This window comes from Equus caballus, chromosome 1 (assembly GCF_041296265.1).
Source record: "Equus caballus isolate H_3958 breed thoroughbred chromosome 1, TB-T2T, whole genome shotgun sequence".
NCBI classification, from domain to species: domain Eukaryota; kingdom Metazoa; phylum Chordata; class Mammalia; order Perissodactyla; family Equidae; genus Equus; species Equus caballus.
Genome location: NC_091684.1, coordinates 130,588,813 through 130,610,436, shown reverse-complemented (window position 1 = coordinate 130,610,436; position 21,624 = coordinate 130,588,813). Strand labels below are relative to the sequence as shown.

At 44.2% G+C, this 21,624-nt stretch overlaps 1 protein-coding gene across 6 annotated transcripts in view; it reads left to right on the top strand.

Moving 5' to 3' along the window:
- The window catches only part of PEAK1 (pseudopodium enriched atypical kinase 1), a 296,044-nt gene extending 282,002 nt beyond the window's left edge, over nt 1-14,042 (top strand). For all 6 annotated transcript variants that reach the window (XM_023653109.2, XM_023653081.2, XM_070232875.1 and 3 more), the window contains one exon: nt 7,294-14,042. In XM_023653109.2, the coding sequence (XP_023508877.2) occupies nt 7,294-8,457 (1,164 nt within the window). In that variant the 3' untranslated portion in view covers nt 8,458-14,042. The remainder of the gene's footprint in view (nt 1-7,293) is intronic.
- The last annotated feature ends 7,582 nt before the right edge of the window (nt 14,043-21,624 follow it).

The window sequence follows — 21,624 nt, the reverse complement described above, 5'->3', positions numbered from 1 at the left end:
GAAAAACTACAAAGGGGAAACCACTCCCACTTTTGTAATTCAACAGAAATATGTCCAACATTGAAACTTCACAGAAAGCCATTGATCAGCAGCCAGCTATACCTACTCATAGCCATCCTAGGTCAGTGTCCGCTTCATTTCAGGGCTGAATGCATTAATAAGTTCCTGAGAATCTCAGCCGGGAATTGGTTTAGAAAGGAGAGATTTTAGCTACTCATGTAAACCTAGAATCAAAATGAATTGTCTAGTGGGAAAAGGGAGCCGTGGCTTTCACTTATAAGGTGAGTGAACATAGTCAGGAGTTGTAAGTTGGATTCAAATTAATCGAATTCCTAATCTGGACCCTGAGCTGGTTATTGAACTTTTCTGTGCCTCAGTTTCTCTAGTGTGAACATCCTGGACATCATTCTGTCAGGCTAAGTTACTGGCTTAGGAACACAAGTGATTTTCTTCTGATCCATATGCTGAGCGGGAACGTGAAAAGATTTAATGAGTACAAGTCACAAATAAAATAGTAAAATCTTATACAATTGCCTTCTTGAATTTCTCTTCTAGACTCCAAAATGGCTTTTTTGGGCATGTGAACATTTTTGCAGCAATTCAAGCTATAAATTTCCTGGCCTACCTGGCAGATCTCATAGCAGATTCCTAGAGCATGGAGTTCTGAGTACTTGGGGCCCAGACAACATTTGTATATTAAATACTTAATCCATTTCGAATATATTTGTAACAGCACTGAGTGTGTGTGTATCTTAGCTCTGTAGCACCAAGTGAAGCAATACTCCTCCTAGGCAGATCATGGAATTGAGGTCAGTCAGCGATCAGCCTATATTCTTAGAGCAAGGTTGTACCAAATACTGGATATCAATTTAGAATTTGCAGGTTTTCATTCTATACTCTCTCCCATTTGCAGTTTTTTGTATAATGTGACAAAATTAACACAGGTGGTATAGTGGGTGTGATGTTCAGTGTTTCTCATTTTTGTCCTTCTACAATTTATTCCCAAAAATATCCGTCTCACTTAAGGTTAACTGAGACACTGTAAAATATATAGCGGAAATGGAAATGAGATTCCCTGCTAATAAAGTGGAACTAGGCTGAAGGCATACTAAGCCGACTGGGCCCATAATGGAAAAATAAGAGCTAATATAGAGTATTTTTGAAGAGTCCTTTATTTTGTAATTATTGCTTTCTTTGGAGAAAACGAAAGAAAATTGAATGAAATGATGAAGAGCAATGCTGTTTTGTGTAGTTTTGTGCAGTGAAAAACTACTGCAGGGCAGCCTGGACTCCGGAGTCAGCCCTCTTTGTTCAGATTTTACTTACTTGTGTAGCCAGGTCTTGAGTGTTTATTACTTAGATTTGTCTGCCATTGTCCCCTCCCCATCACCTTGCCAACTTTCGTCTGTTTCATAAAAGCTGTTGATTATTCTAGCTGCTCTGAGTAAATAAACCCTGTGGCTACACCGGATCAGATGTTGCCCTTCTTGATATTCTGTACAGGCATATCGAGCATATGCTACGTGCGTTGCTCTGTGCGGGACCCTAAAGATACAAATATCTACTCTTAAGATAGATTTAAAAATATGGTAACTATAATAACAGAGACATGTACAAGATATAGAAGAAACACAGAAAGAAGGCTTGGGGTATTTATCGCTTTCTCTTTGACCAGTGACATGTGGGAAGGCCTTGAAAGAATAAATAGGAATCCCTCAGGCAGCTGAAGGGTGAGGAAGGGCTGCAGTCAGAGAGAACGCCTGGAGGGCAGGAGCGGGGCTGGCTGGACGCAGTTCAATGTGGCGAACGTGGAAGAGAGTGAGAAAAAAGGCTGGAAAAGGAGTCCAGGCTAGGACTCTGAAAATAATGGGGAGCCACTAGGAAATTTATATAGGCATGTGATATCCAATTGTTTTGAAAGGTGTCTCTGGTGGCCATGTGAGAAGTGGGTTTGAGAAGTTGCATGAGAGGCAGGGGGACAAGTTGGAAATCTTTTGTACTAGTCCAGGCAAGATGAAGAAAAGAGGATAATTTGAAAGTTATTTGGGACCAAAATCAATAGAAGTTGGTAATTCATTAGATGTAGGGAATGAAGATGGAGGAGAAATCCAGAGTGAACTTGATTTTTCATCCAGATGGTGGGACAGATAATGAAGTCATTTACCAAGAGAGAGAATACTGTAAGAACAGGGTTTGGCGGGAAGAAGAGTTCAGGTTTGGTTATGTTGAGTTTAAGGCATCTATGGGATGGGGCAAGCATGAGGAGAAATCATGTAGGCCATTGTATAGATGAGTCTAAAGCTCAGAGACAAATCTGGGTTACAAATGTAGATGTGGAAGTCAGCAGTATGTCAAGATGGTTGAAGCCATGAGGTTGCTGAAAGGAGTGTGTCAATGAGAAAAAGGACAGAGAGCAGGACCCCCCTCCCCCCCCCCCCAACAACCACCCAAACATCAGCATTTCAGGGAGCCTTTGGGAGGAAAAGTCAAGAAGAATGGATAATATGACTCCATTCAGCAACTGATTTATTCCATAGCCACATCATCCTGTTTTGCCAAAATGTCTAACTTTTCCCCCCACTTCCCTACTTTGTTCCCTTAAACTGAATATCTGCTCCATTTCCCAACACTGAAAGGGTGGCAAGATGTATATCCTCTTTGTAGGTCCCAGGCACTGTAGGCGTTCTGAAAGGGTAAGTAGTATTAGAAACATAATGCTGTCTTCTCCTTCCCAGCTGCTTTTAATGGAGCGTTACAGTCAAAGCCCCCACAGCCTGCTTTTTAAGTTAGCTGTCTAGGGTAAGATGATTATTACAAACAGAAATGCTTTTAATGGCAAATTTGCCTCAAAGGTATGCAGAGCAGTTGCCAGGAGCAACACAGAAAATGAGCCCCTGTACTGATATGAATGTTTAGAATTAAACTTTTCAGGTTGTATGTGAGGAACAGTTGTCAAACTCTGTTTCCCTACTAAGATCAGGATTGTATAAGTATTGTGTGTTTTGACCTGGGTCTGAGAAGGTCTTAAGAGAGGGTAATTTGGCTCTGATTCTGGAAGCCTTTTTTTTTTTTGCCGTTTTCCAACAAATGATTTATCAGTGGTTAAGGGGCTCCCCACCCCACTGTATTTGGGACTCTGGCTGGATTGCTTTAGGATGCTCTGTCCTACAGATGAGAAGTGCTGAGGATCCATCAGATACTTTTTGAATGCTTAATTGATATGAATCAATATTTCTCCTTCCGCTTCTCTGTCCTCACTCATCTTTAACTCAGACAAGGACTCATCTTCCCCTCAAGCCTCTGTTTTTGTGACAGTGCCTTATCTACATTGGCGGGTGTGTAACTCCAAGCTGGCTGGCTCTCCATTCTGATGTTCTTCTGGCTTCCTCTGGAGGAGCAGCTCAGGAAGGTGTGCCCTGTGAGTGGGCAAGCAGGCAAGGTCACTGTGCCCAGGATGGGCATCTTCTCCAGCTTGTGCTCTTCACACGAAGCTTTCCCTGTGCATGAATTTGGCATTCCACCTTCAGAGAACCAAAAACTTGTCCAGAAAAAGGACCTCTGGCATATTTTATAGGAGTCAACCTTTACCAGCCTGGTTTTGTTCTCTTGCTGCACAGTTTACTTGTAAATGACTCCTGGTATTAATATTGCAGCTCCCTCTAGTGTCACTGTGGTTCAGGCTCTCATAGCATTTTTCTTCCCATTCAAAATATGTAAACAGTACAGAATCTGCCAAAATTGGCCACATTTTAAATAGGTTTTCCCATACATAGTCAAAAAAAATAATATGTGAGATGATTTTCTCTTATAGAAAGAAGGAATCTTACATGAAAATATGGGGCCATTCCAGCTCCAGTTTTGTTCCTATTTCAAAATTTGGGGGCACCTAGGAGTCCTGTGGAATTCATTCTTGGGGAGTGGAATCTTTCTTGAGACTCCTCTAGTTCAAGGCAGCTACCCTTTATAAAGGAGGAATGTGAATTCCTTTCAAGAAAGATAAATGAAAATAGGAGACCAAGAAGAGTTAACTTTGATCCCTAGTAGAGAAAATACTGGGTAAGGGAAGAAGGAAAAAACAACAAGCAGCAGGAAGAACCCTGTGCACTTGTTCTAGAAAGAGTGCCTTGTTTTTTGAAATAACTTTTGGACTATAAATTTATCATCTGAAGTCAGGTCATTTTAAGTTTTTTTTAAAACTAGGGGAGTCAAGTTATTAATATTTGAAAAATGGCTACTATGTGGTGCATAGAATAATATAATGCTCCTTCCTAAATTAATATCATTGCAGGCTCCATAATAAAGATTTATGAGATACTCATCATATGAGAAATCCTATCATGGAAATCTCCGTAGGTCTGTGTTTTGGTTGTAACTGTTTTCATGGTTATGAACCAATTAAAAGCCCTAGTATTTTGTTTTCCTCTTTCACACTCCAGTCTTCTCCCTTTTTCCTTTTCCCTTAAAACTAGAATGACTCATTATTCTTCAGCCTGCCTACATGTTGTAAGATGAAGAGATAAGGAGGTGCCACCTACTCAGATTAGCTATCTAGGCAGGCCATTTTCCTTCAGAACATCCAAAATAACTAAACAATTTATCATTTCTTCTTTGTAAATCATTTGAACCTTTATCTCAGGTTGATCTGTGAAGCTAAACATAAATTCTTGTTGTAGTATCCATGTTCTTATCTATTCACAAAGCTCTGAGGAATCTTGTAAAAGTGTGTGTGTGTTTGTGTGTGCGTGCATGCATATACAATTAGAATATCTTCTCTGCTTCTAATGCTAAGCCATAAGATGGCAAGTTTTTTTTCATTGCTACTTGACATAGTGAAAACTACAGAATGGCCAAACAGTTCTCTTTCTCTTAGCCTTAGGTTGGCCTGTCTTGGATGAGAACATGCTGCTGGTCTTGGCTTGTCTGTCAGGGCTGACTCTGGCATGGAGGTGTTCAACTTCAGCCGTCCCTCCTTAGCTGCCCTCTACCAAACCCATCATCAGAGAGCCTCCCTGCTGGGTCAGGTGGCTCTCAGGACTCAGAGGAAAGATGCGTTTTTCTTTCTTTCTCTCTCTCTTTGTTTGAAAAATTATGAGGATTCTTTAATATTTCATCACTTTTAACATTTGGAAGTTGTTAATTGTTTTAGTCATTATCCATGTTACATTTGTACCACTTTGGGATTTACAAATATGCTCTACATACTTGATCTCATTTAATTCTCACAACTGCCTTATAAAGTAGTTTCAATATTCTTTATATTATCTCCCTTTGTAAGGGAGATTGAGACCCAGAGAAATTAAGTGAAAGGCCCCAGGTTACACGGCTAGTGGCAGGGCTAAATCCCAGGCCTCCGGAGTCCTTGGTGAGTGTCCTTTCTGTCACATGACAGCTAGTTTACCTACACAGTCTCATTCAGCCAAACTCAGTGGTATTTAAGTGACTTTTCAAAGACTGAGGAGTTGGGACCTTTGAACTTTCATTCCAGCAGGCAATGTGATATAGAGCAAATGATTAAAATCGGAAATGGGGTTAATAGTGCCGTGTCCTGGATCCAACTCCTATACAAACTGAATGATGACTAGTGTAGGATTTTTAAATACCTGGGGACACATAAATATGAAATATTGCCAACAGTACAGTATAGAAAGAATTCATATTGTGATTGATGAGCATATAGGATTATATATTATACTGCATGTGCTGAGACATTGATAGCTTTCCAAAGATAATACTTTGTGAAAGATATATTTGAACTTGAACTGAGCTGGAGGATATATCTGTTTCAAGACCAGAAGTTTGCTTAAAGAAGAAATGCTTAGTGTGCCGTCAAACTGCTTAGGTAGGTGGTAGAAGATTTGAACTCATTTTCAGATCTCTCTCTCTATGGGGAGAGAGAGAGAAATGTATATATATTTCTATGGCATTGATCACTGGTATCAAGTCTCTAACTGTAATAAATATGTATAAATGCGGTAAATGAGTGAAGGATGCTCTTCTCCCCCAGTACTCCTTTGCCTTTGGTTCTTTTTTATGATTATTGTCTATTTGAATGGAAATCGGAGTTTATTGCTTCTCAAAACTGGGGACCCATCAGCACCCTCCTAAGAAAATGTGCATTTTGCTTAAGTAAAAATAACTAGAAAATCCTTTTTAAAATGTGCTTCTTTTCTGTATTACTGCAATAAATGGGCAGTGTAAACACTAGACACTGCCTGTTGTTGGGAGGCTTTGATATCTGTGAAATATGGCAGCTGCTCCTATTGAGGAGGAAGAGTAGAAAATGTGTTCCTCGGTTAACACAGTCACGGGAGAGCTGCCCTCACGGGGCTGTTATGATCTGTGAGCTAGTGTTAGAGACTGTCTTCCATTGGCGGCTTGTCCGCATCGCATCATGAGGATAATCCATTTCGGGGTGATTTTGTTTACTTTTCGCTTTTCTAATCCTTTAAGCCTAGAAATACAATGATTGTTTTAGTATATAGAATTCTTGGCTAATATTTTTGATCAAAAGAACTCTTCCTTGATCCATAACCACCTAATAAAGTTCTCTTTGAAAGGCCTTATTGCCTGAATATTGGGCCTTAAGTGAGGCCTGTTAAGAGAAAGCATAGAAGTCAGAGTCCTGCCCTTGAAATGTTGATTTTGCTCTGACTAGACAAGTTTTTTCTTTCAAATCTTTCTCTCTATCCTGCCAGTGACGTTGAGTGCCTGAGTTGTGATCATCACAATGACCTTCGTTGAAAAGTTAGGAAACCCTGCAGTTCACTTGGCCAATTGTGTGTCACTCTCCTGACAAGTAATAAAATAAGATATCCTGGCCTACTTTATGAGCCATTTATTGATCCGCTGTGTAAGTCTGGGCTGTAAACCTATACAGAAAGTCGGTGAAAAATTGTTTTTTGTTGTTCTATCTTCTAGATGAGGTGCAGGGGATAGTGGAAAGAGCAAGCTTTGGTGTTAGACAGACTTAAGTTTGCAAACTGGTAGCCCTGGACTTTTTTTTGTTGTTTTTTTGTTGTTGTTTTTTAATTCTTAGATCCTCAGCCTACTTTAAAGGGTTAGTATGAAGACTAGAGATAATATGCATAAAGTGTTAAGCATGTAGACAGCCATGAAAAATGGTTATTGCCATTGTTACTGTCACTTAGCACAGGGTTACCAAGACCCTTTCTGAAGACTTCGCTATAACACTGTTCCTAACCAGTCACCTTCCAGTTAATCCTCCTTTACACATCATAAGCCTCATTATAAAAGTGGGCGTTTTAAATTGTGTTATTTGCTTTCTTCTTTCAGATCTGTAAGAGCAAAGCTAAAGAATCTCAGCAGTATTATCACAGCTTGGCTGTCCGGCAGAGTCTGGCTGTCCATTTTAACATCCAGCAGGACTGTGGTCATTTCCTTGCTGAAGTCCCTAACCGTCTGCTTCCCTGGGAGGATCCTGATGCCCCTGAAGAGGAAGAGGGTGAAATGAAAGAACCTAAAGAAGAGGTGAAAGGAGAAACTGATGGGAAAAACCCAGAGTCCTGCTCTGAAACAGAGTCATCCCAGAAAGAAAGCCAGGGAGTCATTAGCAGGAAGCAGAGAAGCCACGTTGTAGTCATCACTAGAGAGGTTCCCTATCTCACGGTGGCTGATTTTGTGCAAGAATCTCTGGCCCAGCATGGGAAAAGCCCTGATTTGTATGAGAGGCAAGTGTGTCTGCTGCTCTTACAGCTGTGCTCTGGCCTTGAACATCTCAAACCCTACCATGTCACTCACTGCGATCTACGTCTGGAGAACCTGCTGCTTGTCCACTACCAGCCTGGGGGAACCGCCCATGGCCTTGGGCCTGCAGAGTTCAACCCCACCTCATCTTGTCCCACCAGGCTTATAGTAAGCAACTTCTCTCAGGCCAAGCAGAAGAGCCATCTGGTGGACCCTGAGATCCTCCGGGACCAGTCCCGCCTTGCTCCAGAGATCATAACAGCCACCCAGTATAAAAAGTGTGATGAGTTCCAGACAGGCATCCTCATCTATGAGATGCTACACCTGCCCAACCCCTTCGATGAGAACCCAGAGCTGAAGGAAAAGGAATACACTCGAGCAGACCTGCCTCGCATCCCACTCCGCTCTCCCTATTCCCGGGGCCTGCAGCAGCTGGCCAGCTGCCTCCTGAATCCCAACCCTTCTGAGCGGATCCTCATTTCAGATGCCAAAGGCATCCTCCAGTGTCTCCTCTGGGGTCCCCGGGAAGATCTCTTCCAGACCTTCACCACCTCCCCCAGCCCAATGCAGAGGAATGCCCTGCTCCAAAACTGGCTAGACATCAAGCGAACACTGCTGATGATCAAGTTTGCTGAGAAGTCCTTGGACAGGGAGGGTGGGGTCAGCCTTGAGGACTGGCTTTGTGCTCAGTATTTGGCTTTTGCCACTCCAGACTCCCTCAGTTATATTGTGAAAATCCTGCAACACCGTTAATGTGTCCTGGCTGCTGCTTTTACTTCATTTTCACCTTCTTCAAGTCACCCATGCACTTCCCCTTCCTACTACTCACACAGAATGCAAGGAAAGAAGAGAGACAAACCTTCCATCTCTGTCCATGAACAGATGAGTCCACTCAGAAGGGTTATCCACAGCTCTACATCAAGTGAGAACTGAGTCTGTCTTAACTTTATAGAAATTCAACTGCACAAATAAGTAGTTGCCTTCCTTTGGAATACCTTCCACCCTAATTGTCCCACAAATGCAGGTAAAAAATGGAAATGCACATCCTTGAAGGGATGAACTCAGTGAGCTGTGTGCACTTCCTCCATAATTTTGAATGTCACCTGTCTTTTTAACACCAACTATTTATTCTCACTAGCAATAGACAGATTTAACCAGTTTTACCATCATCCAGTAAGCTCTCATGACAGACTTTCTTCCTTTAAAGTATCAGTAACTGACTTTCTTACCTGGCAGAACTGCCATCCTTAGCATCAGCTCAGTTTTGATTCCAGGGACTATAGCCTTTCTTCCAGTAGATAGTTGAAGGACAAGGAAAGATCCTATCCCTTGGGTCATGGACCTATTTTCACTTCTGTTATCAATAAGTGGGTACACTGCATGGATGACAGCCCTAACAGTCTCGTTTTTGCTGCCACTGCCTGATTCTCCTTTGCCTCTGCTCTTTCCCCACTTGCCAATGAAGTTTGGGTTTATCATCCACTTGTGGCCCATTACATAGCTGACCCAAGATGGTGTCACCAGTGCCTCACCAAGATGGAGTGCAGTTCAGATCTTATAAATAGCCAGCAGGACACAAGGAGATGATTTTACTGCATGTGCAATTCTCTAGGGGCCATCAGGGGAACAGCTTAAAGTACCGTTCTTTGATTACTGTCAGAGCTGTCAGTGTTGGCCAGCTTCCTTCTATAAGTAGCCAGTATTAACTAGTCTACCAAATGCTGTAGATAACAGTCCCGAATGAAATGGCTGTCAGTTAAGCTCTAAGATCTCCTTAGAGGGCACATTGCTGCTGGCTACTGGGATGGCCAGAAGGCAGGGGAGAGGGAGAAGGCCACTGATGATGACGTCCTCCGTAGAATGCTGACCTTTTATGGAGAGACTGCCTCCCAGTTGCACTGTCACATTGCTCCTTATGACTCTGAAATGGCTCTGGAGGACAGCTCACAGGGAATTTTGACCGCTGAGGTGGCTGGTTGAGAGCTGTTCACTGTTCATGAGGTCTGTGCTCTTCTCCTATGGATATATGTGCAATTTTTATGTATTTTTTTTGGCTATATATTACAGTGTTTATGTTGCAACTTCACCTGAAGCAAGATATGCAGAAATCCTCCCCTTCTTCCCTTGGCACATATTTGCGCTAAAAGATGAGTGTTTTTTCCACCCTGGCCGTGGGGCTTGGGGGTGGCTTGTGTTATTCAAAACTGTGAGTATCTGTTTACTTCAACCTTGAAATCCCAAGAGTCACTCAGACAGTGTGAGTGTGTGTGCACGTGTGTGCCCGTGTGTGTGCATACACATGCTGGAAGTAGGGGCCAGGCCTCTGGGGGAGCAACCTGTGGCAGGATTGATAGACATGTTCTCTGCACCTAGTCAGTGAGGGAGCCCTCATCTACCAGTGCGCTTTCTTAAAGAAGACTGATTGTGCAGTATTACTTAGATAGCACACTAGTGGCCTTTAGGAAATTTGTAAACTTTTAAGAGCCTTTCATATGATTCGCCTATATCAAAGAGGATCAAGAAAGGAGAAGAATGTATTTTATTGTTCACTTGTTTCTTTCCTTTTTTTTTTAGAGAGAATGGGACATGTGAGGCTCCATATGGAGGATGTCCCTGTCCTCCTGGCCAGCAGCAAGGACTCCCAAGGAAGAGAGTTGATTGGCCCACAAAGAGTCTTGCTTCTCTAGCCAGAGTGCAGGGCTCTGGCCCAGGAATGGCCACAGGGTGGACGTGCTGCTGCAGGCCAGCAGTCCACTCTCTTAGTGTCCTGTGGCATGGCTCCGCCTTGTCTAGCAGATTGGTGTTTGGTTCACCTTAGTATAGCCCACGTGCACATAACTCCTTGCGTAATTATACACTGAAGAAGCAACACACAGACCACTGACCATGTTAGCCAGCACATTCCCTTAGCAGCCCTCTCTGCCCATGGTTTGCATATTGAGACACTTTTTCAATGTCACTCTTGTGGTGCCTTGCCCTTGTAAATTTGAATGTTGACTATTTAATAAGGTTTTATATTTAATGAAGAATGTTCCCTCATCCCTCTATTTGTTCTCGAGGTATCCTTTTTCTTTTCCTTTTTTTTTTCTTTCTGTTTAACTTGGATCCAGCCTTCTTCATTTTAACTCTATAGTGTTATAAGCATGGATACCCTCCACTACCATTATCTTATAGCACTGGTAAACCAAGCACCTCTTCATATCTGATGTGTTCAGTACTGTTTTCATATTCAGATTTGTTAATGGCAAAAGATGAATGCCAACTAGTCAGAGAAGGGCCTCAGGCTTCCCAGAGACAGATGGCTAGATTAATTTTTCTCTGAGTGGTGGCCGAGGAATGTGAGGTAGGGAGGGAAGAGAGTGTTATAGGTTAGAGCAGAATGACAAAATAACTATTTCTAGGCAAGAAGTACTACATCAGGTGCTCCTCAGAGTATTTTTCAAAATAATGAAATTCAGTCAATCTACTATTACCACAAATGTGTTTTTACATTTCCATTTTAATTGTAGTCGGAACTTTGAATTCATTCATCAACTGAAAAGAAATCCTACCCTCAGACACAGACATGTATACATACATACATGTGAGTTTTGGCTTATGACTAGTACAGCACTTTAAGATTTCCCAGTTACATCAAGTCTTGTCTTCAATATTGATTGGAAATTTTTTTCCTTTCCATTGAGGTCTGTACCATAGAGTCTTCCGTTTATATTGAGAGTTTGAACAATTCAGCCGCTATTGGAACTTTTCCTTAAGCCACATGAGCAAGAACAATGTCTCTGACATATTTGAGTGCTAGAGAAAGAAGATATGGCTGGAGGAGCCAAGACCAAGACTGAATGTATAGCTGAGTGCCTTGTTAGAGCTATAACCTCATCTTGGAGGGAAGAGAATCTGACGTTCTGCAAAGAGGACTAGGACACGAGAGATTCCCCCGTGCTAGCCTGAGGAGAGCCCCTGTGATATATGTACACTAATGTGATGCCTAGAAGCTAATTCACAAAGAATTGTAACCTGTGGAATCAACAACAAAGGAATCTTGAATGAGGTTCACCAACCTCTAGGCTACGTTAGAAGTGGAAGCCAGGAGCATGGCAGTGGGTTTCTGGTTTTGCCCTCTGAAGGTGAACAGGGTGAGATATAGACGGGGACACAAGCACCCACACTACTGATGTTGAGGGGCTAAAAGTGAAACATATTTGCTAGGATTTTAAGAGTCTGAGTAGCTTTTCATTGTCAGATTAAGTGGGGTCCAGTTTTGCTTCCAATCTCAGAATGAGTTTGTGAACATAGAAAACTCTAAGCCAAGAGACCTAAACTTCTAGAAATATTAATGCTATTTCTGGGAATAAAACCACCTAAAATTGTATTTAAAGGTTTCTAGCATTGTGAAATTTCCATGAAAGATTTCTGGGGCCTACCAAATAGTAAGGCATAGAAGGATTGCACTCAGGTTCCCAAATTTGAATTAAGAATACTTTGGCTGGGAAGAAACCTGACTTGGTTTTGCTGGTAACCTGCAACTAGGATTTTTCCCTAGATTGTACCAATAGTGATCTGAAAAAATACAAGCTAGTCCCAGAAATTGGGGTGGACTTAGGATACTGCACTATGTTCCAAATTATTCTAGATGTATAAATAAAGTATGAACATAGTTGCAGAGGAGGGAGAGAGGAACTTGACCCCCTAGGCCAACTTACATTTTTTTTATTCCCCTCACTATTTGATAAGAATTGAAAATTCTGGTCCAGCCTAATGAGTGAACAGGATGGCCACCCAAGTAACTGGGTTATTAGTTTTACCTCATTGAAGCTCAAACTCTCAAAGGCCCTAAGTGCTGTGCCGAGACAAATCCAAGTGCCACTCTTGCTGAAGTGTGCACTGATGTCAAGCTGTCCATGCTACAGCAGCACTGAGAGTCGGGGTTCCACGGACCAAAAGTGATGCCATAAGGAAGCCAGAAGAGCTGCAATGCAAGATCCTAGATAGAGATAATACCAAAGAAATCAGGCCTTTTTGTATTGATGCTTCTAAGGTGATGAGGTTGAGTTATGATAGATGCCATGGGAGGAGAATTCACATACATTCCATGTCAAGGTATTTGGCTGATAAAATAATGCATCTTCAAAAAACACCTGTTAAAAAAAAAGCCTATTTTGTGTATTAGGGGGAAAAAAGAAGAAGATAATTATGAAAGCCTGGGCAGATTGTGAAGTTCCCCAATATTTAAGGAGAAGAAACTATTCTCTCTCCCCTTGACGTGACTGTGGCTATTGCCTAAACTTCAGCTTGGGGACATCATATCCATGTGATACTGACAGCTGAGGATTTTTTTTAAGAGTTGTGGTAGTTTCAATAGGTTTGTTTAAAGAACTCTTGGGAAATTTCTTAACAAAAATTGTAATAGTTTTTATAAACTTTCTTACAGAGGTGTTTACCTCCCATCATCACCACCATTTAATATTTATAAGTGCCCAGAATATACAAGGTGCTATAGCTGTTAAACACCTCCTCTCTGCAGCTGTTTGAGATTAGAGTAGGTTTTTGCACCAGCCATTGCTAGAAGTTTTCCCCACCTAGGTGGGCTGTGGGGGCCTGCATTCCAGACATCCCATTACATGTTTCCCACTCCAGAGAGCCTCTGTGTTTATTTCAGCTTCTCACCTTTACCCATCCCACTCACCTCCATGTTTTTTTTAAATCAAGAAAGTTTCAGGGAATCAAAAGAGGTTGGAAGTTTTTTAACCTAGCAGAAGTACAGAGTCATATATTTTGCTATGAATGTTATTGTATTGTGGAAAATCCATTTTGCCCATATAGTGTGTGGAAAGTATGTGTGTGCACTCACGATAACTTGAATGTTGAACCAGCCCTATGGCTTCAGGGTAGCATTTTTGAAAGATAAACCACACTGCTTCAGGAAACTTGCTCCAAATACCGCTTGGTTATCCCTTCCCTTACCAGTTTTAAAGTGTTATGTGTGAACACACTGGGTTGGGATTTTCTGTTAATGATATGCAGGGCATTTTGGCATAAGATCAGGGCAGAAGCAAGATGTCATCATTCTCAGTGATTTGCATCATGGCAATCCTCATTCCAATCTCTCTTTACTTCCCCATGACTCTGCCCACACTCTATATTTGAAAATCTTGTTTCTCTTGCTCTTTCCTGGAGCTTCACCACTCTACTTAGATATTTTAGAGTTGTATAAATCTACCCATGAAAGGTCCCCTCTGTCACCAGGTGGCACCACCCTTTGGTTTGCTGTGGTACTTTGCTGTGTTCTCTGTGGCATCATGTTACTGTGTAAATAAATTCATTTTAATATACCCCAAAAACCAGACAAGCATTCGTCCTTTGGTGACTCTTCCTTACTGACGTGCTGGACATGGTTTTATCTTGCCCCCCGGATGTGTGCTTTCTTGGATCCTCATTCACTGCTGACCTGAATCGTATTTTCTGTTCATTCCTTCCCTCATCTGAGAAAACTAGACTGTGATGAGGAAGTGAAGGACTTAGGCTTTCCCCAGACTGCAGAAGGCTGCAGGTTTGCTGTGTGAGATCACCCCCTAATGGCCAGTCACCATCCAGACTTCTGGGTGTGTACTATGAGAGATTTGGTTAGCTGGCTCTGACCGACCCCCTCAGTGGAGATCTCAGAGCTGTGCAGACAATAGGAGCAGAGGCAGGGCTTCTGAATTCACATTTCTTTTGCCTATTTCTTAAGGTACACGGTCACACACAGTGTCCTCACAAAGGCAGACAAGCTAATATGCCAGTCACTTCAGTAGCAGAAAGAGGAGACCACCTGGCTTAGGCAGGAAGAGTCAGCAGTCAGCAGTGGTCGCGACAGCTGCCACATTATTAAACGTAGAATGGATGAAAGTGCAAACAAGTAGATCTAAACTTAGACCAGATTTTAGACCTTTAAACCCCTTGCAGTGGACACTGTCTCCAGCCCAGTGTTTCTGTTCCTCTCTGCTAGCAAACACTCTGGAATTTACACACATGGTGAAGCATATGAATTAATGCAGACATGAATCAAAGCATCCAGAAAAGTACTTGCCATGCTCAAATTTTGTGTTGCTGAGGAGGCAGAACCCATATTGGTCTGGGCCTCAGAGCTCTCTCTGTGTTGCCTGGGTCTAGGAGGAAGGGTCAGCAACAAAACCCGAGAGACAGTACCCAGGACACAGGCTCTGCCTGCGGCAGTTCTCAACCTGCTTGCCGGAGAGGAGCCAAGGAAACTGCTCTTCCTACTTGTGAGTATAGCGCATTGGCTTATGGGGGAGAGGAACGAAAGAAGGAAGCAGGCAGTCGGGGCTGAGAGGTCATGGGGCCACAGAGATGGAGTGCGCTAGGACTAGGTTGCTATCTAATGCTCTGCTGGCAGGAGTGGCCAACCTGGAGCTCTGTAAAGGGTCTGGGCATGGATGGTAGGACCAGTTCAGGGTTGCCCTAGCCAGACTCCAGGTGAGGTGGAGCAAGGCCAGAGAAACCCAGAGTTTCTATTCTTCCAATGGGGTCACTTTTTCCTTTGGTTAACTGGAGAGCCTGGAGAGAAATCATCCTATTTCCCCTCCATCACTTTGCTCAGAATGGGATCCATTCCTGGGAATTCCATTAGTGGGTCCTCGGCAAGACCACCACTCTCTCTGATTCTGGGTCATCCAGAGGCAGTGGACCACTGACATTTGGTTAGGGCCTTTGGTTTCCACATGCCTGCAAACTGGCTTCTTTCAACCCAGACCACAGAGAATGTGGGTCTTTCCTACCTGGGATAACTGGTACTAGGAGCTCTCTCAGTACCCGGGTCTGTGAGTGTATACCCTCCGCTCCAGGAGCTTTTTGCCTGCTCTCCAAGGCCCAGCAAATTATGCTTCCTTTTAAGTGAGCCTGTGCCCTGTGAGGGAAAGGACTTCATTAGTGCCTTAGGAGCCAAGAACTGCAGTTGGCAGATCACAAGTTGTTGTTAAGAGTGGCTCAAGGCACTTACAGCTAAAACTTAAAAATTGGATTTCACACCGGGTGAGGGGAGGAAGGGAGTCAGTTGCCAAGATCCAATTCTCTCACATTTGAAAATCTCTAAGTGGAAACAGGCTGCCTGGACACAACCCCTGACCTCCTGGAGATCCACACATGCTCTGGAAAGTGTGTGGAAGCACCCAGAAGGCAGAGCGGTGCTGGTCATCTGTCTCAGCTTGAGAATAACAGCAGGGCTGGGATGGGTGTTGGACTCCTGGGGAATCTGCACGGGGGCGGGAGAGGATGGGACGCAGGAGTAGAAGGGCTTTCTATCTTTGTCAAGGGAGTGGAGCTCTCAACTCTGTGGGTCTGTCACCTCCACCACCCATCATTCAGCATCCCACACTTGAGCTGGAGTCCTAGAACCATTGGAAGTTGAAGACAGAGTGAAAACCTCCAAGCCTGTGGCTCGTCTTCCACTCTCTCAGCCCAAGCACCTTTCCTCCCTGTGCCACACTCCACCAGAGACCCAAGGGCACATCTGAAACCACCCCAGCCCTGCTGCCACAGCCTTCCCAGCCTCTGGCCCCCAGGGTCTGTAAATGCCACCAGATGCTAGAGACAGAACCTCACCTCAAGCATGAGGCTCTGCAGGCCTCCCTTCCTCAGCACTGGGTCTCTGAACTACTCAGCTTCTATCGACTCTGCTTTCTCCTCAGCCTCCTGCTTCAGAAGGTCAGGGCAGCTGGCCTTTCCCAAGCACCTCTGTGGACCCGGCCCAGCACTGTTCCCGAGAGCTCCCAGACTACAACCAAGTGAGAGCGTTAACTGACAACGCCCAGCCTCACTTCATCCACACTATGGTCCCACCAGATGCCTCCATTCTGCCTATTTTTCACTCAACTAATCAGAGCCAGGATTTGAACCCAGATCTGTGTGACTTCTTGTCTGGTGCTCTTCCACCCCATTCCTGCCACGTGTGTGGCCAGGACACTGGGAGACCTGTAGGAGCTCAGCAGAGAGTTTCCTGAGTTTAGTTGTGGAGCCTTGCAGGAGGGCAGGCCATGTCTGCATGGGTTCTTTCATTCATTAAGTGCCATGTGCTGGCACCCCAGTGGTGGACAAAGCTAGCGTGAGCTCTCCCCAACTCTGGTAGGCAGAGAGGACAGAGTGGGTGCCAGCTGGAAGGGGAGCAAGGGGCAAAGGCGCCTACCCACTGTTGTGTGCCTGGGGAGCAGTTTGGAGGAATGAGGCCAGGGTCTGGAATGAATTTTCTTCCCTGGAAACCAGAGGCCCATCTGCTGGGCCAAATAAATGTTTATCCTACTGACAAAGACAAAGACCTCCAGAAGCCCACTCTGGGCCCCAGAGATGCCGTATAGCCCAAGACATGCTGGAGCCTTGACACAGGGCCAAACTGCCCACCACTGTCCCTCTCGCAATACCCTGGGCTAGCCACAACTTCTCCCTGCCTCCAGGAAGCCAAAACCTGGTTTGAAGGGCTCTTAAGCAAAATTCTTAACCTCTGTGAACTCCACTCGTGTAGAATGGGGCCTCATCTGCCATCCCCTCCTAGACAGCTGGCTGGGAGGAGAGGTCAAGAAGGTAACATTTGTGCAAATGTTCCAGCCTGAGTTGTTAAAAAGCAGAGCACATCTGAGGCATTCAGAAGGAAACTGGGGAAGGGAGAAAAGTGTTTTGTGGGTTCAAACAAAACTGGCCATAGCCTAAGAAGAGTGGCCTCTGTAGGAAAGGTTGTTGCCTTGAAGGGATGGTGTTTAAAGGGCAAGGCCCTGCTGGCCCCACCTCCAGCATCTGCACCCCTGAGTTTGCCCACTTTCTTGACCTCCAACCCACTTCAGGCGAATTCATCCTGCCTTGCAGAGGGAGCGAGGGTCCCAGCTTGAGGACCTGGAAGGTGGTCCTCTCCTCAGAATGCCAGTGTCCCGGCAAGGCAGGCTCATCAGTGGTTTGTCTGAAAAAGACGTCAAGGAACCTGCTAGAAGGCAAAGTCCCCAGGCCCCGGGGAGGGGCGATGTTGAATGCATTGGAGAACTGAGGCAATGCCTTCCAGGGTGAAGGAATCCGTCTTCTCTAGAAGCCAGCCCAGGGGATGCTTCTCATGAAGCAGCTTAGTTTTATCTTCACAACAATCCTGTGAGGTAGCCTCTAGAGTTACTTCCATTTTACCGATGAGAAGACAAACCCCAAATCCCTAGTGCGGGAACTAGGGTTCATCCTCAGGCAGTCTGGCTCCTCCTCCCTCACCCTCCTGCTGCCACCCCAGAATCATCAGTGGCTTCCTGGTGCCCAGAAAAGACAACCCGATTGCAGAGCCCAAGTTCCACCACCTGATCATGCTGGCTGCTGCCCAGACCCCCACACCAGCCTCCACCCTGCCAGGCTGGCCTCCTTGCTGCCCCATCAGACACACTTTGAGATTGTCCGTGCCCAAATTGTTCCCATCCTTTTCCTCCCCGTTCTTCAGGAGCCCATTCAGCCAAGAAGCTTTTGGGGTACTCCGGCTGGAAATATTCTCTCACCCATCTGAAATCATCCACTTGCTCCTCAGATTTGGCTCTTAGCCTGGTGTGTTTGTGTGTCTTCTTTACTGTGGGTGCCTGGGGGAGGCCTTACCTTCAGCTGCTCTGCCTTATTTCCTCATCTGTCTCCTCGGGGTCTGACTCAGATTAAGAGAGGGGATGAAGGACAGAACTCCTGGCTGCTCCTGTGCACAGACCCTGGGCTGGGCTTCCTCACATTTAATCCTCCTACAGCCCTATAACCCCTATTCTGCAGATTAGGAAATCGGAACTCAGAGTAGGTAAGGAATTTGCCCAAGGCTGCACAGCTGCTAGGTGGTACGGCTGAAATTCAAAGCTAGCCTGGCTGACTCAGAAGCCAGATCTCTTCCCACCACCTCATAAGCCTTTGTCTGTTGGCCTCTTTTTGTGCCAGTGGATAGGTCTGGGTTCACTCCAACCATGACAGCCTGGGGCAGCCAAGGAAGGCTTAGATCCCCAGCTCCTTGTGGGCTGGCTGGCCAGGAACAGGGCATCGACTGAGGAGAGGGAGGCTCTGGCCGCCTTCAGGAGCGTCCTGCTCAAGAGGCCCCAGAGCCAACTTGCCTCCCTCCACCCCACCTCTGCAGGTGACGAGGGGTTAAATTGGTCCAGCTAGTAAACCCCAGCCACACCCAGCCAGCAAACCCCAGCCACACCCAGCCAGCAGATGCCTCCTAGGGGGCCTCTCAGGTCTGCTTCTGGAACTAAAAAGGCAACTGAGTGACCACCAGCCACTGTAGAGTTAACTCGCTACTTTGGCAACTTTCTTTTCCTCCCTTCCTTTCTTGTTTTCTTTTTTGGTTAATAATCTGTCTTCCGTTCACCCACCCACTCTATTCCCAACAGGTCGTGATAGTCAGGATTGTAAAGCACTCAACCCCATGCTCCATGCTCGTGCAAACATACCCAACACACACACACACACCCCTGTACAATATGTACCACACTCTGCAAAGTGCTTTTCTCACTTAGCTCACCTAAGGGCCGACCTCAGTAGACCTCATGGTCATAGCATTTTTTTTTCCCAAAGTGACACTATTGTGCTTTTATTTGATTTTCAGCGCAGTTAACTGAGATTTTTTTTTTAAGTTTGGCCCTGAGCTGACTTCTGTTGCCAGTCTTCCTCTTTTTTTTTCCCCCCCAAAGCCCCAGCACATGGTTGTATATCCTAGTTGTAAGTCCTTCTAGTTCTTCTATGTCGGACGCACCACAGCATGGCTTGATGTGTAGGTCCGTGCACAGGATCTGAACTGGCGAACCCTGGGCCACCAAGCGGAGCATGTAAACTTAACCACTGCACCATGGAGCAGGCTCTCCATAGCATTTCTTAAAAGTCAGCTTCTCTCCCTAAAAATAATCATATTGTATAACACAGATGTGTAAATTTATTATTCTTATTATTTCTACTTCTCTGGGCATCCAGTCACATACTTGTAGGAATGGCTAACCATAGAGTATGAGAAACTACAAAACTCTCTCCAGAACTACAGAAGGCAATGCAGAGATGGAGAGATGAGCCATCAGGGTGGGTAGAAAGACCATGTTGTCTTCTCAAATATTTTAATGAAATTCGAATTAAAAATCTCAATGGGGCTTTTTTCCTTTTTTTTTTTTTTTTGTCCTTTACAAATGGTTCTCAGAGTCACTTGGAAGAATAAATAGGTGAAAGAAACCCAGAAATTATTGAAATTGAGAGGCTTGCATATGAAAAAGCTATGATCAATAAAACAGAGTGATAAAGGTACAAGAAAGAATAGATCAGGGGGCCGGCCCAATGGTGCAGCAGTTAAGTTCACACATTCTGCTTTTCGGTGGCCCGGGGTTTGCCAGTTCGGATCCCGGTTGCAGACATGGCTCTGCTGGGCAAAAGCCATGCTGTGGTAGGCATCTCATGTATAAAGTAGAGGAAGATGGGCACAGATGTTAGCTCAGGGCCAGTCTTTCTCAGCAAAAAGAGGAGTATTGGCAGTAGTTAGCTCAGGGCTAATCTTCCTCAAAAAAAAAAAAAAGAAAGAAAGAATAGATCAATGTAACAGAATAAGTAACCTAAACACAAAATATCTATCAAATTGTAATACATGATAAGTAAGACATCACTATATGTGAAAGAAAGCCTTATCCAATAAAATGTGCATGTACAATTGGTTAGCTATTTGGAAAATTAATCTGCACGCTGCAAGCCAAAATAAATCCAAACAGATCAAGCAAAGAGCTACATGCCACAAAGGACAGAAAAAAGAAAAGAAACCCTAAGAACTAGAAAGAATGCTAAGTCAATGTCTGTTTTATCTCTCAATGAAGGACTTTCTAAGTTAAAAAGCAATAGAAGGCATCTGAAAGAAAGATCAATAGGTTTGACCACATAAAGATGAGAAAACCTTTGTCCACTGAAAACATTAGAAACAAAATTGAGAAGTAAGTAAGCAGCCAGGAAAACTATTTCAACAAATATAACGGACCTTGGGTTAAAATCCTTAGTAATAAAGAGCTTATAAAAATCGTTAAGAACACAAAATGCCAATTGATAGATGAGAAAGACAAGTCACAGAAGAATCCAAAAGTTTAACCTTTCTAGAAATAAGAGAAATGAAAAACTAAGACAGCATATCTAAAAACCATTTTAATAGCTTTTTCTAATTATAAAAGTGATGTAAGTTTATGGTAGAAAATCTAGAAAATAAAATTGACCCACTAGGTCACCATCCAGAAGTGACCATCACTAACTTTTGCTGTATATGCTGCAAGTGTTGTTTCCTCTGCCTTTTTCTTTTTTAATTAGGGTCATATTGTTGGCATCCCATTTTCTGCCTATCAAATTACAAAGGTCTTTTTAAAGCTTATATACAATGCTGGTAACAGTGCATATGGTTCAGACAATGTAGATGCAATTGAATAGGAAAGGGGCTTAATCCATCCTGTCCTTTTTCTGAGACCACAGCTGAACTGGGGTGCCAGGCAAATTGTGACCCCAGTAGGCGAGTGGGTGTAGGGATTTCAGATTTGCAAGGCCGGAGCACCAGAGTCAGCACGGAGCTTTTCAAGAGGACAGACTCTGGGGCCCCACGCAAGTCCAGGGAATTAGAGGCCCCCTCTCTCCCCAGTGTCCACCTCTAGCTGACCGTGGTTAGCCTTGGTTTCTCTGAGCCTTGGTTTCAATGTAGATTCCTACCTCACAGGGTCATCGTGAGAATTAAAGGACATAGGTCAGCAAATGTGTTTAGCCCACTGCCTGTTAGCTCAAAAGGACAAACTCTGAGTGAGAACGTGCTTTCTCTTTTTATAACTAAGGACCATCAAGGGATTCTTGCTGAACAAAGGCACTGCAAATTCAAATATCTGCCTTCCAAAAGTCAGAAAACTGCTTGCAGCTTTTAAATGCCCTTCTCCGCCT